The sequence below is a fragment of the Mustela erminea genome, chromosome 9 (genome assembly GCF_009829155.1).
Source record: "Mustela erminea isolate mMusErm1 chromosome 9, mMusErm1.Pri, whole genome shotgun sequence".
NCBI lineage: Eukaryota > Metazoa > Chordata > Mammalia > Carnivora > Mustelidae > Mustela > Mustela erminea.
The window spans coordinates 37,696,687-37,714,298 of NC_045622.1; the positions used below are offsets into that span (position 1 = coordinate 37,696,687).

Consider the following 17,612-nt stretch of genomic DNA (forward strand, 5'->3'; position numbering starts at 1 on the left):
CTATACCCTCAAAACAGGCCAACAAGTAAGAACAGGAAAAAAGACGTGTTAAGATCGGAACAGCTGGGTATAGAGGATTTGTGTGTGGCATGGCAAAAAAGAATTAGTGGGGCCAGGGGGGCGGGGAGCTGATAATACAGAACAAAGAGGAACAAATACATGCAAATTAACATGGCTTCGTGGTGAGAACACTGATCAGTCTTTCAAAAGGTCTATGTTCAATTCTAGGACCCATGACTAGTGGTTAGCCTTAACCTTCTGCACTGAATCTCCTGGTCTGTATATGGGGCAGGAAATACCCAAGCAGCAGGCTGTTTCTGAGTGAAGCGTATGAACTTGGAGGAGGAGGTCTACAGGTCCAAGCTGGCAGATGCCTCTATACCCTGTTTGACTCTACCCCATTGCACACAGGGGAAGTGTGTGCAGGGCACCAGAGCTCACAGGACGACGCCATGCTCCAGCCCTGCGGACCCTTTGGTGCTTAGCGCTGGCTGACAGTACTCTCCCGGGAGGGTCAGTCTTGGGAACTCTCTGGGTACAGCCTGTCCATCTTAATTTGGGGATCTCTGCCAAGGCAATGCCTCCTACCTGCTCCTAGGCTGTTCCCCATCCCATGAAGGCTCTTTCCCTGCGGTCCTCAATCTACCTGCTACCTGCTCACCTCGCCTCTGCCTCCTTCTGTACCATTTTGTCTTCACAGTCTCCCTGTTACTGGGACCTGCATCTTTTCCCTAACCCTCTCAAGCTTGGCGCTCTCTCAAAGGCACACACATGCTTGGGACAGCCACACTTGCAACCAGCCACCGCGAGCAGGGGATGCCCTGAGCCTGCGGGGTTCGCCCCCAAATGACTTCAGACGCCCCTCCCGGGAGGCAGATCGGCAGCTTGCCTCCTCTTTTGTGCTCACAATAACAGTCTCTGTCCACCAGAGTTGTACAGACAAAACCAGGGCAATGTTAGGTGTCCCTACTTGAGAAATGTCTACGGAGCATGTGCAACCCCACCCAAGAGACTTGGCGGCTTTGCCCATGGTACCTTTCCCCTCCTGCGTCCAAGTGCTGCTTTTCGAACTCCCAGTTTTTGTTAGGGGCATAATCCCATTCTACCTCTTCAGCAGCGATGTAAAAGGTTCTTATCATCCCATATGGCTGCTCTGAAGGGTCCTTGTTGCCACAGCTGTTGACCTCATAGATCTGATTCATGCCTCTCACGAAGTGGTGCATGGTGGAACAAAATAGCCTGAAAATACCTGAAACAGAAACGGCTTGGCGTTGTGCAGGGAACTCGACTGTTCCAGTTGTGGCTTTGGTCTGCTAACAATCTACAGCATTCCCTTCCCCAAGAAAATAACTTGTAAGACGGATCTTTAAAATACCAATTTTATATTGTATTTTCCAGCCAGACTCCAAGGAGAATAAATCACTGTGAATATATTTACTTACCGGGGGATGGGGTGGGAAATACCATCTGAAATTCATCTGGAATTGAAAATGAAAACTTGCAAAGTTGCTACCAAGAAATAATTTCTCTGGGTCTTCCCTACTATACACACCTGTTAGAAGTGAGTTGCTCCTGGAAAGTCACCAATAGGTATGATTATCTTAGCCCAGCCCAGTTTAAAATGAACTAATTACCTATAGGATTAATATTCTAAATTAAGTTAGGACACATTTTTGAAATCATGTATTTTGCCCTAAATGATTTCATAAACTATATACAGTGAAAAATACACATGTAAAGTATTACTATTAAATTATTATTATTGCTATTATTATTATTCATTAATCCTTTGAACAAAGGAGGCTCTCATTACCGTGGTAGGTCAACAAAATGCCAAGTGTAAAAAAAAGAAAATCAACTAGATTTCCCTACATAATGCCAGCAATCATGTCTGAGAATTACGTAATTTTATAAACTGATGCAATTTTCTAGATTGGCATCAGGTAGATATATCTTAATGGAATCCACCATAAAATTATATAAAACAAAATTATTGGAAGATATTAACTGTCAATGAAGTTATTGAATCAATAATTCTTCCTTTCCTTTCATAGAGACTCTGTTCTTAGATGCAAGGGATCAGTGATTAGTCTCATTACCCATGTCCAACGCACAGTGATAGCTTTTATCATGCTGTACATATCAAAGTATTGCAAATTACCCCTTGAGAATGAGAAGAACCCATTGTTTCAGTGGGTGCTCTAGCCCCCTCAGCCCTAAGCAGGACCCTCATCAGGAAGGGTCTTTGTGAAACCAGAAGACGCTCCAAGGGCAGACATTGGAAGAGCTCCCATTTAGCAGCAATGTCCACAGTTGCCAAACTGTGGAAAGAGGGGAAGGAGCCAAGATGCTCTTCAACAGACTAATGGATAAGGAAGATGTGGTCCATATACACGACGGAGTATTATGCCTCCATCAGAAAGGATGAATACCCAACTTTTGTATCACCATGGACAGGACTGGAAGAGATTATGCTGAGTGAAATAAGTCAAGCAGAGAGAGTCAATATCATAGGGTTTCACTTACTTGTCGAGCATAAGGAATAATACAGAGGACACTGAGAGATGGAGAGGAGAAATGAGATGGGGGAAATCGGAGGGGGAGACAAACCATGAGAGACTGTGGACTCTGAGAAACAAACTGAGGGTTTTGGAGGGGAGAAGGGTGAGGGGTTGGATGAGCCTGGTGGTGGGTATTATGGAGGGCACGTAATGCATGGAGCACTGAGTGTGGTGCATAAACAGTGAATCTTGGAACATTGAAAAAACTAAAAAAGGTCACATAAATAAACAAACAAATAAATAAATAAAAAGGAAGAGCTCCCACTGGGTGTGGTGTTCACCAGAAAGCCCATTATTCACCTGTTCATCATGTTTTCCGCTAGCCAAGGAATTGTCTTCTCTAAGAATGAAGAGGAGTTTAAGGTTTTGTGGTGACAGCTTCACAGATATATACTTACTTCCCAACTCATCAATTTGTTCTTTTTTTTAGATGCATAAATAGCTGTTTGTTTTTCCTATCATTTTATTTTTTTTCATCCCCTCTGGTAACCACCAGTTTGTTCTCTGTAGTTAAGGGTTGATTTCTTGGTTTGTCTCTTTCTCTCCTTTTCTTTTTTCCTTTCCTTTCCTTTTTTCCTTTGCTCCTTTGTTTTGTTTCTTATATTCCACGTATGAGTGAAATCATATGGTATTTGTCTTTCTCTGACTTATTTCACTTCTCTATAACTCTGTCCATGTTGTTGCCAATGGCAAGATTTCATTCTCTTTATGGCTAAATAATATTCCATTGTCTATATTACCACATCCTCCTTAACCATATTTGGGCTTCTTCCATAGTTTGGCTATTGTAAACAATGCTGCTATAAATATAGGGGAGAATGTATCCCATTGAATTAGTATTTTTGTATTTGGGGTTAATTCCCAGTAGTGTGATACCTGGTCTTAGGGTAGTTCTATTTTTAATTTTCTGAGGAAGTTCCATACTGTTTTCCACAGTGGCTGTACCAGTTTGCATTCCCACCAACAGCGCATGAGGGTTCCTTTTTCTCCATATCTTTGACAATACTTCTTGTTTCTTACGTTTTTTATTTTATTCATTCTGACAGGTACAATTACTCATTGCAATTTTGATTTGCAAACCTTAAGACTCCACCAAAAAACTATGTGAACTGATAAATGAATTCAGTAATATACAAAATCAATGCACAGAAACTTGTTGCATTCCTATACACTAACAATAAAGCAGCGGAAAGGGAAATTAAGAAAACAATCCCATTTACAAATACACCAAAACCAATAAACTATCTAGGAATAAACTTAGTTAAAGAGGTGAAAGATTTGTACTCTGAAAACTATAAAACACTGATAAAAGAAATTCAAGATGGCACAAGAAAGAAGAAAGACATTCCATGCTTATAGGTTAGAAAAACAAATACCATTAAAATGTCTATACCACCCAACACAAGCTACAGATTTAAAACAATCTTTATCAAAATACCAATGGTATTTTTCACAGAACTGGTACAAACAATCCTAAAATTTATATGAAACCACAAACACTCAGAAAGTCAAAACAATCTTGAAAAAGAAAAAAATTGGAGGTATCTCAATTCCAGATTTCAAGTTATATTACAAAGCAGTGGTAATCAAACAGGATGGTGCTAGCATAAAAATAGACACAGAGATCAATGGAACAGAATACAAAACCCAGATATTAACCCACAACTGTATGGTCAATCAATCTTCAAGAAAGTAAGAATGACTATGCAATGAGAAAAGACAATCTCTTCAACAAATAATGTTACAAAAACTAGACAGCAACATGCAAAAGAATGAAATTGGACAACTTTCTTACACCATATACAGAATAAACTCAGAATGCATGAAAGACCTACATGTGAGACCTGATCCCATAAAAATCCTTGAAGAGAGCACCGATAGTAACTCTCTGCATCAGCCATAGCAACACATCTCTAGATATGTCTCCTGAGGCAAGAGAAACAAAAACAAAAATAAACTACCAGACTACATCAAAATAAAAGTTTTCTGCACAGTGAAGGAAACAGTAAAACTAAAAGGCAACCTACTGAATGGGAGAGGATATTTGCAAATGACATATCCAATAAAGGGATTAGTATCTAAAATTTATAAAGAAATGATACAACTAAATATCCCCAAAACACATAATCCAATTAAAGAATGGGCAGAAGACATGAACAGACATTTCTCCAAAGAAGACATTCGGACAGCAGGCACCTGAAAAGATGTTCAACATCACTCATTGATTTGTATGTATTAAATACCTATAGGTTTTTGTTTATCAGTCATATCTCAATAAAGTGGTTGAAAAACAAGAACAAAGTAAAAATATTTGAGTTGCAGCCTAGGGTCTACTCATATTTTGGGCACCATTTTTGGTCTGTAGATATAGGATAGGAATTGGTGAAATGACCAAGCTATTAAGCAGTCGCAGATTTCTGGCACTGGAATAATTAACCAAGTCCCTAAAATTATTCCAGCCAGCTGTAGCTTTGAATGTCAGTTTCTATGGATTAAAACCATTTCCCTTTTCTCCCATCTTTGATCTTGAAGAGCATATTTTTAAAAATAATTGTGTCCAAGCCATCCCTTGGCTTGGGTGATTCATAACTGATTAATTATACCAATGTTGAAAGGTTAAATCCTCAAAGTCTATAAGGGAGGGATGGAGCTCCTAGTTTCAGGCAGTTCTTGGACAAAAGTTTGGAAGCACAAGCCATAAGTTTTTAACCAATGACACTGAGGGGCATCGAAACATTCACACTATTTCTAGTGTGAAATAAAGAAGTAGACATCAAACAGAGAGTTAGCAAATGCTCATCTTGGGTAGCATATTGGTTGCTTTTTTTTTTTTTTTTAAGATTCACTTATTTATTTGGAGGGGGACAAAGGGGCAGAGGAAGAGGGAGAGAGAACCTCAAGCAGACTTCCTACTGAGCAGGAGCCCGAAAAGTTCTCAATCTCACAACCCTGAGATCATGACTGGAGTCAGGATCAAGAGTCAGTTTCTTTTAAAAGCTAATGAAAATGCTGGCTTGGAGAAATATTTTGAGTGCCCATAGCATCTGCCATCTTTATGTTTCATGTGACAGGTAGCATATGCTGCCATGTATTGCCCTGTATCTTTTATAAAAATGCCCCAATTATGTACTTAGTTTGGGAATCTCTAAGAGAAGGTATGAGTACTGGCACTTCAATGGGCCCTCTACAGACTTCAGACCCGAGGCACCTTCCCCTCTGGGGAAACCAAGGGTGCTCAACAGAATGAAAATGGAGAAGTCTTCAAGTTACTTATCAAAAGGCTATTATCAGTCTCTAGACAAGGGAAACCAGGTCATGCCCATAACTTGGAAGCATCCAGGGGTCTGTCCATGCCTGGTACATTCTTCAGAGCAACAAATAAAATGTTTGTGCCTTAAAGAACAAGAAATACCCCTTTTCTTGGGGCCAAATCATTCCTGGGAATGAATCAAGAGCACTCTCCTGGGATTTGTGTGGCAAGGTTGTTTGGAGGACTTGAATTCTGCTTTGTGTCATTCTAGATACATCTCTATTCTTTGTACTGTGTGTTTGGAATAAAATAGTTAGGATTGTCCAACTGTAACCAAGGCTGTTTGCCTTGAAGTGCCCAAATGCAACCAATTTCTTCTAGAGTGTGTGACTGAAGATAAGAATTTGGTGACCGGAGATGATCCTGCCAAGTTTACCTGCATGGTCCGGCTGCATGAAAACTGTGGTGGAGGTATGGGGAAACAGGGCTAGGGTGTCGCGGTGAGTCCCTCGTATGTGGATGGTGTTCCCTTGAAAATAAACTCCATGCATATCCGTGTCGGTGCCCATTCCAATCATATGCCAGGAAACTCTGTCTTTTTTGCACATGGTTAGGCCCGGTTGGTTGCCAAACATAAAGCCATTAATAGCTAAATGAAAGGAAAACATAGTCAGAGCCCACGATGATCTTGTAGGTACAGAAAACACGCCATTTTAGTTGAGGATTATTAGTGTGTGGGGGCAGTCTGTTCCAGTGCTCAAGTTTAAACTATTTACAGAAGATCCTTACTACCAAAGAGTAGATAAGACTAGAGAAAAGTCACACCGGGAATCAATCCAAATTGGAGACTAAACTGAACAACGAAGAATGAAAATATATGAAAATTGTGAAAATAGTATATTTAACCATGTATACACAAGGGCACAAGTCCTAAGAATCAATAAAAAAATAAATCAGGTTTTCTCCGGCATAATTTTTTTCTGACAAAATTATTTGATAGTGTAATATGATATCCTGCAATTTGCATTTTCATTTGGCAGTTTGTGAAAAACATCATCCTTGTAAATATATTTATGAACTTCATCAATTTCCCCAAAGCCTGCTCTAGAACTCTTGCTATGAAAATCATTTTCTTTTGAGGTTCTTATCCTATTATCTCCTTCAAGTGTCCCTTTCTCACCTTGCTAATTCATTTCATTTTGTTTTTCATTTCATCTGCCAACAGATTTGCATTTGATTCCAAGAGTTGCCAGACATCCCTTTACTGATTTCTTGGATCCTGCGCCATTGGAAAAATTCACACTTGATTGATATTGAACTTGCATGTCTGGTCAGAGGAGAGAGATTTTTTTTTTTTTTTGCAGGGGATTGGGAGCTGAGTTTATAAGAGGCCAATCTTTGAGTAAATACTTTTACCTTTTGAATACTTTCATTTCCCTACTTCAATAAAGTAAAGGGCCTTTGAATAATGATGACTTAGGTCCTGAAGACCTTCTGTATCTCCCACAATGAGAATTGTTTTCCTCTTTTACATCAACTTCAGTCCACTGATAGTGACTACCTGGAGAAATGTCTTGAAAAAAATTTAGAAACCACATTCCAACTCCGTGAGGCATGAATATATTAACTGAATAGCACTTTTTGAGGGGAGATTACATGTAATTATGTCTCACGCTTGATGTCCCTGAGAGAGATCAAGATTCTATCCCCGCCCTACTCGTTACTAATGTCCATAGTAGGAAAGAACAACTATCACATTTATGAGTGCTCTTCATTTATAGTCCCATTATTAGAAAAAATTACTTTTTATTTCTGTGTCTCTTTTTATTTCTGTGTCTGCAGAACCAGTGATACTTGGTAATTTTACTTGGATGTCTGGGATTATTAATAGAAAGTCTAAGAAGCCTGGAGGCTTCTGAGAAGAACATTGTCTTTTCTGAAAAAAAAAAAAAAATCTTTGGTAATTCTTTTGCAAATAAATTATGTTAATTTTGTCCATTGAAAGTTAAAGAGATTTTTGCAATTTGGGGTGCTAATAATTTCATCCTTGGCTGCGGGTAGAGAATCTTCTCTTGCCTTGGAATTCTAGTTGAAATCCTCTCTTTCTGGAACATCCATTCATACATTCAACAAATACTTTCGTTTTCTATTTTGTTTTTTGTTTTTTTCTAGTACTCTAAACATTTCCTAAAAGAATGATGCCATTGCTGGTTATAGTCTCAGATAAAGGTAGCTAAAGCCCATGAGGAGGCCTGGTAAAGAAGTTACACTGTTTTGTCTTCTTGTGTAGCCTTGTCACCTAACCCAGTTGATATTTGTTGACTAACTCAAGAATTCCTGGAGGCATGGCCCTTTTTTTTTTTTTCCCCAAGGACAGCTCACAAGTCACTGAGGATGGTCTTGAGGGAAGGAGGTCAACAAACACCTTTGAATATCAACTATATAACAGGTGTAATGCAAAGTACCATCTACCATGAGGCACTTTCTCTTTGGTACTGTTGCCATCATTCTTCCTTCTACCCCATACAAGTAAGCCTGGGGATAGAATTCAATTTATAATTAATGTAAAATTTAAATTAAAATGCATTGCTTTCTTTGCACTTTCAAGGTGGCATATTCTACACATCCAATATATGAGAGTGTATTTCACACTGTCAAACCAGGGCTGGGCTGGATGTGACCCAGTCCACTGGGGCTTAATGCTTTCTCTTTACAGGCCTGTCTTACAATAAATTTCTTTTGCAACTTAGTTTTTCCATGAAGGAATTGCTATGTTTCCTCATTTCCACTTTATTCCACCCTCCTTTTTTTTTTTTTTTTTTTTTTTGTTTACTAGGAAGGTTGGAAATAAATTTCATTATTCAGGTATAACAACAATTTTGTAGACGATGGTATTGAAAGTGAGTTACTCAGTGCTTTTCATTGGCCCAAGGAGAGACTGTTGGCGTGGAGCAACCCAGGACCATAGGAGTCTGTGAGCTGCCTGCTGTGGGTCACTTGGAACCTTGGACGTTTTTGGACATCTTTGTGGGGAAGGGAGGTTAGGGACTGTTTTGTTATTCTCCTGTAATATTTCAAAGGCAATACATAGTTGTCATCCTTGGTCCTAAAATGAGCAATTTGGCACCTGTTCTCTTAGAGTGCTTGCTGCAGGCCCCTTTGTTGAGCACGCCCTCTAGTAGTTGTTTGAGTTTGGACTCTCGCTCATTATTCTATCACCTTGGGTAATGTGCCCAAGACTAATGAGAATCCTGTGTAATTCATAGCAATTACAAGGTGGCTTGCCACTGTTACAACTGATATAAGAGACACAGAGAAGGGGAATTAAGCAATTCCTTCAAAATAAGATCTGGGATAGGAATGGATAGCGTTTTACAAATTAGCACTTTGGACAGGCCTTCATGTACTTGATAAGAGATGCTTTACTGTTGAATGTATATCGCTAATGATCACTTGGATTATCAGACTTAATGATGTGATTACAAACCCAAGGGAGGGCATTTTGTCAGTAATTTTGTACTTTTATAATGTACTGTGATCTTCGCTAGTTCATGTTCTGTGTGGCTTCATCTCAAGCTGAAGTATTAATTAAGTTTCACAATCTCTCTGGGAGATAGGGAGGTTTCACCATACCTTCTAAGATGAAGTCAGGAAATAATTGACTCGTGACTGAGAACAATATCCAAGAAACCAAAATTAGGATCGTTTTAAACATTCAAAACATTTTCACTTCAAATGCAATTATCCTTTCCCTTATAGAAGGGAAAGTCATTGTTCGTACCATGCATCCGGTTGGAGTTCACAAAATCCTTGTCTTCTTTGTCAACACTGAAGGGGCGCCATGTGAACCTCTGAATGTTTTCGTCAAGATACCTGCTCAAGTTCTCATCAAAGACTGTGAATAATAGGTAAAATTCCTTGTCTATTCCTTTCTACAGAGAAGAAAGAAATGAATGTATAAAAAGTACAGCTTGGAGGAAGCTGTTCTCTCTACTTCACTTTCAAAGTTAACACCAAGTAAATGAAGACCGACATCAGCCCTAGATTTTTTTTGGCTCATTTTGCAAATCGGGATTCCGAGCATGATGCTGATAAATTCATTTTATGCCCTAAAATTTCATCTTCTTCATTACATCCTTCTCCCTCCCCATCAGACTTGCTAAGAAGAAATAAGTCCTTATTCAGAAGCTTTTCTACACTGTGGCACTCCTGTTTTCAGGCTGGTCGTCACCCTTTTATTTTCCATGCCTCCCCCTCTCGGCAGCTGTCTTCTTGTCCTCACCCCACGCCGGCTCCAGCTACCCTGATCTTTTGTTCTTTTTTTTTTTTTTTTAAAGATTTTATTTATTTATTTGACAGAGAGAGAGAGATCACAAGTAGGCAGAGAGGCAGGCGGGGGGGGGGGGGGAAGCAGGCTCCCCGCTGAGCAGAGAGCCCGATGTGGGGCTCGATCCCGGGACCCTGAGATCATGACCTGAGCCAAAGGCAGAGGCTTAACCCACTGAGCCACCCAGGCTCCCCTGATCTTTTGTTCTTCTGTGACCATCCAGCTTCACTCCTGCCTCAGCAACTTTTCATGTGCTGTTCCCATTGCCTAGAAGTTTCTCCCCAGTCTTGCCTGGTTCACTCCCTTACTCTGTTCTGTTCTCCGCACAAATCTCACCTCCTTGAGTACCCTTCCCTGACTACCCTGTGTAAAAGAGTAACCTGGCTTCCACCCTGCCTGCAAACTCACCATCCACCCCCACTCTACTCTTCTTCATAGCACTTGTCTCCACAATAATATTTTGTTTATGAATTTATGTTTATGATCATTGTCCCACTGCATTGTAGTTTTTTGAGGGTAGGGACATTTTGGGTTCCTCTCTATGTTCTCAGTTTAAGAAAAAAAAATGCCTGGAAAAGAAGGCACTCTACAAGTTTTTGAATGAAATAATGAATTCACATAACCCATGAGACTTTGCTGAATTATGTTAATATAAGTTGAAATTGAGGGGACCATGGATTACTTCCTACTGTGTATATTCTTTTTTTTTTTTAAGATTTTATTTATTTATTTGACAGACAGAGATCACAATAAGGCAGAGAAGCAGGCAGGGAGAGAGGAGGAAGCAGGCTCCCCGCTGAGCAGAGAGCCTGATGCGGGGCTCAATCCCAGGACCCTGGGATCATGACCTGAGCCAAAGGCAGAGGCTTTAACCCACTGAGCCACCCAGCCGCCCCCCTACTGTGTATATCTTAATCAACATGTTTGAGCATGTAGCATCCTGCATTGTTGAAATATGCTTTTATTTAAAGCTGAACCAGAGAGGTGACTGTATTTTCTTTCCTTCAACCATCTTCCTATCTCTAATGTGTTCTCCTCCAACCCACCCTTTACCCTGCTGCCTGCTCTGGAGGTATCCCCAGCAATGCCACAGATCACATCTCTCACCTACTGCAACTGGACAATACAGTCTAAACTTGGAGTGATCTGGTCCTTGCCTTCCTGCTCAGGCTCATCTCTTGGCCCATACCTCCTGGCAGTTTGACCAAAGTGAGGCCAAGCTCCTTGCAGCAATCTGAACTTGCTGTTTCTGCAGACCTCTGTCTTTCATGCATGCGTCCCTTCAACTTGAACCTCTGCCACCCTAAGTCAACCTTAAAGGCCTGTTTGGCTGTCCCACCTCAGTGATGCTTTCTTAATGTATTATTAAAGATATGGGTAGCCTTTGCTTTATTCTTGCACCATCCCTTATACTCACTTACTGCTTTTATCATGTGCTGTTTTAGAAGGCAATAATTTTAGATCATGAGCTATGAAAAGGAATAATATAGACTTGAAATTTTTTAAAGTAAAATATAAAAAATTAGAGAGAAGAGGTCATATGTATATATGAGATGAGATTAACTTTTGAATTTGGTAGATGGAGTAAAGCAGATTGCTCTCCCCAATGTGGGTGGGCCTTATCCAATCAGTTGAAGGACTCAATAGAACAAAAATTCTAAACCTCCCACAGGTAAAAGGGAATTCCTTCTGCCTTTGAAGTGAAACATTGACTTTTTTCTGCCTTCAGACTCAACCTCAAACATAGGTTCTTCCTGGGTCTTAACCCTCTTGGACTTTTGTGTCTCCTGGGTTTCTTGCTTGCTGATTCTCTCTATAGATCGTGAAACTTCTCAGCCTCCATAATCATGTGAGCCAGTCCCTTATAATATGTCTGTTTCTGTTTACATATACGTCCTTATGGTTCTGTTTCTCTGGAAAACTTGGATTAATCCACCCCACACCTGTGCATGGAATGCATCTGAGTGATGGCAAGTACACCTCTGTGTCCACAGCACAAAGATCTTTTGTGAAGAGTACTTACATCAGTATGATTTAGGATCCCAGAGCAGCAGAGAAACTGGGAGGTCTAAATCATGATCCATCATACAACTTTGAGTGTTGAAATGTGGATACCGGAAGTGAGTTTTGCAAATAAGGTTGTCCTAGAATTTTTAGTGTCTATTGCAGGCCACAAGTTTAATGTTTGAGTGTGTGTAACATAGCTTTTTCTGCTACCTAAACTTCTTAATATGAATTTGAAGATGGAGTACTTATCTTGCATTTCATTTATTCAACCATAAATATCAGTTGAGTGTCAACAGTACATCAGACATTGTTCTGGGAAATGAAGATAAGACAAACAACTTTCCTGCTCCCTGCTACTTGTATTCTCATTAAAGGAAACATACTAGACACATAAAAAATAAAAAAAAGAAAATGTCCTATGAAAGTCAGGGAATGTGATAGAGTATGACTTTTGCCTGGGTTTTAGGGAAGGCTTTTCTAAGGAGGTGACATGAAGAGCCATCTATGCAAATGTCAGGGGAAGGCATTCCATGCAGAGGGAGCCTAAGAAAGAGGTATTAAGCCAAGGATAAAGTTGGCCTGTTCAAGGAACAACAAGGCTTATATGGGTGGAGTAGAAGTAGGCATGAGGGACTGAGGGAGATATATCAAAGAAGGGGTCAGAGGTTGGGCACATAGGTCTAGGCTAAAGAATATAGATTTTTATTCTAAGTGTGATAGGAAGTCATTAGAGGATGGTGTGTGTGTGTGTGTGTGTGTGTTATGTTAGTGGAGGGTGTTTAACATGGATATGACTTGATATTATTTGCATTTTAGAAAAGTCACACTTGCTTCCCTGTGAAGAAACAGATCACAGGAGAAACCGGGGCATGAAGAGGGGATGATACACGATCTAGATGAGAGATTGGATGAGGCAAAACATAGTTTTCTTTTGTTTTGAATGACATTGGCAAGACAGCAAAATTTTCAAGGTTGCTCAGATTTGATAATAGTACTGTATCTAGACTAATTTCCTGACCTGGATAATTATGTTTATTTACGTCAGAGAATGACCTTGCTTTTCGGAAACACGCTGAGGAGATAGCAAGTCAATAACCTACCTCAAAGAGGTCAGGGGGGAAAAAAAACAACAACTGAAAAATGAAGAGAAAGCTAATAAAGCAAATGAGGCAAAATGTTTATATTTGGGGAATCTGGGTGAGGGATATATGGGAATTCTTCTTGGGTTTTTTTTTTTTTTTGCAACTTTTGTGTAAGTCTGAAATTATTCAAAATAAAAACTATTCAAAATAAGATAGGCATAGATGGCTGGAGAGAAAGAGAGTCAAAGTAGGGAGTCTGCTTAAGTGGCCAATATCTAATAGATATTTCCATTGTAGAAGGCATGGGTGTTAGTGAAGGGCTCTATTAGCACCTGGTTAGATTCTGTGACATCGATTCACCCCTGGGAGAATTTCCTGGAGAGAGATACAAATACCTCTTTTTTGTGTTATCAATCTGCCTGATGAGAAGAGACCTAAGCTTTGACCTATTGAAGACCTGCTTTAGCATGTGTTTCATAAGTACTTTTCGTATTGAAAAAAACTTTGGCCAAATGGATTTCTCTCTCAGCCAAGTCCCAGGTGTGCGGTATTTCAGGTTGCTATTAATTTTTCTTCATGTAAATGGACTGGCCATGAGTGGTGTTTGACTCAGGCAACAACCTTCACATGCTACAAGGTGCTTCTAGCAAGCATCCAAAATATCATCAAATGGATGCAATAGGGACAAAATCAGAACTACCTCACAGATGTTTTCTGGCACTCAATTTCCTGGGCTTCAGTATTTAGCTATAGGAAGAAGGGTATTGTATTGGGAAAATAAACAAAGTTGGAAATCCAAAGCCCTCTGTTACCGTTGAGTTTCACTACTTACTACTTGGAGTATCACTCAATGTCTTTGGGCTTCAGTTTCTTTAACTTTAAAATAGGAATGGTAATTCTGCTTTGCCTTATGTAACTTTGGGGTACAGTGTAACTGTTCAATCTTATTACACATGCATTATTGAGGGCCCACCTAGAGGACCAGTGACACATTGAGCCTCTAATAGATATTTCCACAATTGGCACTTTGTGCAGGGAAATGAAGATCTGAGGTGGACCAAGACACTTTGTGTCCTCTACCTAGAAATCCCCTAGAGCCTAGAAGTGGGTGCTTATAATGCCAAACATTATAAAATATACCATGTAAATAAATAGTCTTGCTATTTCTGATTAGTGAAATAAATTGAAATGGTTATATGATTAGATTTTCCTCCTTTCATCAATGTGTTTAATATCATGTAGTCATAGCTTGAAATACTATGCTTTGCCACACTAGTCAATGCAACCAGCAATGCCTCCAAGTTGGGACTTTCAAGAAATTATCTACATGCCTTCTTGTGCCCTTGACTAGTGATTCACTTGCAGCTTACCGTGGTGAGTTACAGTGGTTCTCTACCCCGGCTACACACTGAAAAGCACTTGGAAATTCTGGTTTAATCGGTTTGGAGCACTGGAATGAAAGATGTTTAAAAGGTCCCCTTTGTGATTCTAACATGTGGCCAAGTTTGAGAAACTTTGTCCAAAAGAAGGGGTCCCAGTTCACAGTCCACGTAGATCTCTGAAGATTCTAGAATTAAAGCAATGCACAGGGACAGGGACCCACCAAATTCCAGCCACAACAAACAGAAATCCTGGGTTTCTGAGTGGGCATCTGTAACTTTCAGACCTTAAACTTACCTTAAATTTAAATTCAGATCTTAAATTTACAAAAAATAAAATACTCATTCTGTATTTTAAGACGAAGGAGGAAAAATCAAAAAAAAATTTTTTTTCATACCTGACACCTTATTATCCTCTAATCCCTAGCCATATTACTGCCCTCTCCCATATACAACCCTGAGGAGAATTTAGTGCCCTTTGATGGCCTACCTGTGTCCCATCGGCATTGAGAGCACCCTTTTTACAGACTAGCAAGGGCCCCAAAAGGCCAGCACTGGTGTCCTGGATAGGCTCCACCGCTGAGAAGTAAAGATAGGTCAGACAGGGGGGATCACCCGCTGTCGGGCTTACACTCTCAGGCACCGTCCACTTGTATGTGAAGGTTTCACCTGGATTCACATGAGCCCCTGGCTTCAGAAATCCTGAGCAGATGAAAGATGAAAGATGAAAGTCACTCTCAAAAAAAGAGCCAAGAACATTAAATTTGTCAGACTGGGTCTTCCAGCCCTGGGGCCTCTCTCTGATGTATTTTGTAGAAGGGCAGTTGTTTCCAGTTGTGTATCTTACCAGGGAGCTCACTGCCACAGTCTGTTGTTATGAGATAGAAACAGCTTATATCCAAGGGTTATTTTCTTCCAAGATTTCAGTTAGTGTCTCTGCAGATACTCTTTCTTATCCAAATACTAGGGTTAGCAAATATGAAAAGAGTGATAATTGCCTCTCTACCAATTAAATGTAAATCCACAAACTCTCATTGAGTGTCTTCGCATGTGGAATACATTGTACTCAGTACTGCAGAGGGTACCCCCAAAAGTTAAGCAAGAGCCCTATCCTTAAACAGTTTGAAATCTAGGTTGAACTGGGAAATAAGCCAAATAACCATGAGAGAGAGGAGGTAAGGGAAGACACAGGGTGACAAAGTTGGTAAGTGGCAGGTCTGGGATTCAAACTCAGGGCTGTCTGATTCTAAAGACTTGGCACTCAACCCACACATTGGAGTGCCAAATGAATACGTTGAGTCTCTCCAGCCAGGCTGAGGCCAAAAACTCTCTGCACCTTGTCCAGAGCTTTACAAAATGGTACCCAATAAATTTGCTAAGGTAAATGATAGAAAATACAGACATTTGGGCTGTTACTGGTGATGTTCCTACACACACACACACACACACACACACACACACACACTCACACACTCACACACACAGAGTGACTATGAGCACTCTGACCAAGGAGAAAGTACAGGTAGGAGAGAGGCTGCTACAGGAGCAGGGAATGATGATGGGTCTGGGGAGGGGGAATTCTCCCTCCAGGCCTCCCTCTTCTCTTCTCTTACCATCACCTCAAAGCCTGCTCTGAACTGGGCCTAGCCCCATCCTTGGGCATGAAGTAGCCCAGACATTTGTGATGTCTGTTGCAGGGATGGGGAAGACTTCCAAGGAGACTAGGAGGTTCCCAAGAGCAGTATCATGAGTGGAAGCCTAGTTTCTGTGGCCACTGGGCAGAAGCTCCCTTTCTTACATGTAGGGAGTCTCTGCTACCTACTCTGTGATGGGGAGGGCTGAATATGATGGTAAGCACATAAGACTGATTGTAGATAAATATTTGTCAACAGAGACAGGGCCAAGACCATGTGTAGGATTTTGATGTCAACGAAACCCTGGAAATCAGATTTTATCCTCAGTTGTCACCTACAGAATCACGTGTAACCTGTGGCTGAAAAACTTTCCATCTTAGGGAAGTGGGGGTGACTGTGAATGTAACTCACTTTGGGACTTATTACATTACTGCGGGAAAAGGAAAGAAATGAACATTTCCTAAGTGCCTACTGTGGAGCAGACCCCACTCTGAATTTTCTCGAGCTCCTTTCGAAGCCCTGTGAGGTTGAGTGTCATCATCTGCGTTAGTAAGGAAAGAGTAAGGCACAAGCTCACGCAAGCTCTCGGGGCTGGTAAGAAAAGCATTTGAACCAAAGCTACCCAGTTCTAAGTCCTCTGTTCCTTCATCCTCTTTCCTCCACGAGGTCAGGCTGAGACTCACCATCTATGTTTGGGGCTGCATCAGAGGCCTTGTCATAGATCACGCCATGGGGCAAAATACTGTAGACTTTGTCGGCTTTGTTGGCAAAGGTCACTAGCAGGGTATCACCCACCTCTGCCCGGATGACGGGGCCTGAAAGATATCAAGAGGAGGAGGGAGAAGAGGATGAAAAGGGGCAGAGGGAAGGGAATACGGGCAGGAGAAGAAGAATCATTCCATGTACATATATGCCCCACTAGACCTCTCCCCCCATTCAAAACATGACAGATGGTTTTATTCTACCAAGAATTCCAAGATGGGCTTCTGCCTCAGAGAGTCTCTTTCTTCGAGTAAAAGTTGCATCAACATACTCCATATACTGAGCCTTCCAATATTTTCCTCCAATTCTGTTGTCCCCTTGTGTGAAGTAGAACTCGGAGTCACTGTGTAAAGAATAGGAACCTGACTGAGACCACATCTCTACATATCCACCAGATGCCTTAATCATGGAGCTTCCTTCCATTATCTTAGCTTATTCACCCACCCATCTCCCCAGGAAAGATGGCCCAGTCTTCAACCAAGTTCCCAGGAATAGTCAGGCAGCTTTGAAAGTCTCCAGAGGGCTGGATGGTGGTCAAGCTCATTCCTTTCTTAGCCACCATACTTCCTTCCCCAGAGGTCCAGTGACTGAAGAAAACACAGGTGAACTC

General features: G+C 40.8%; 1 protein-coding gene across 1 annotated transcript in view; it reads right to left on the reverse strand.

Annotated features, from left to right (window-relative positions):
• The window catches only part of HEPHL1 (hephaestin like 1), an 85,853-nt gene that overhangs the window by 35,725 nt on the left and 32,516 nt on the right, over positions 1–17,612 (reverse strand). The window contains exons 7-12 of the mRNA XM_032358246.1: positions 17,206–17,345; positions 16,924–17,055; positions 15,097–15,308; positions 9,593–9,743; positions 6,248–6,460; positions 1,036–1,249 (exon numbers count right to left, since the gene is read on the reverse strand). Coding sequence (XP_032214137.1) covers positions 1,036–1,249; positions 6,248–6,460; positions 9,593–9,743; positions 15,097–15,308; positions 16,924–17,055; positions 17,206–17,345 — 1,062 coding nt within the window. The remainder of the gene's footprint in view (positions 1–1,035; positions 1,250–6,247; positions 6,461–9,592; positions 9,744–15,096; positions 15,309–16,923; positions 17,056–17,205; positions 17,346–17,612) is intronic.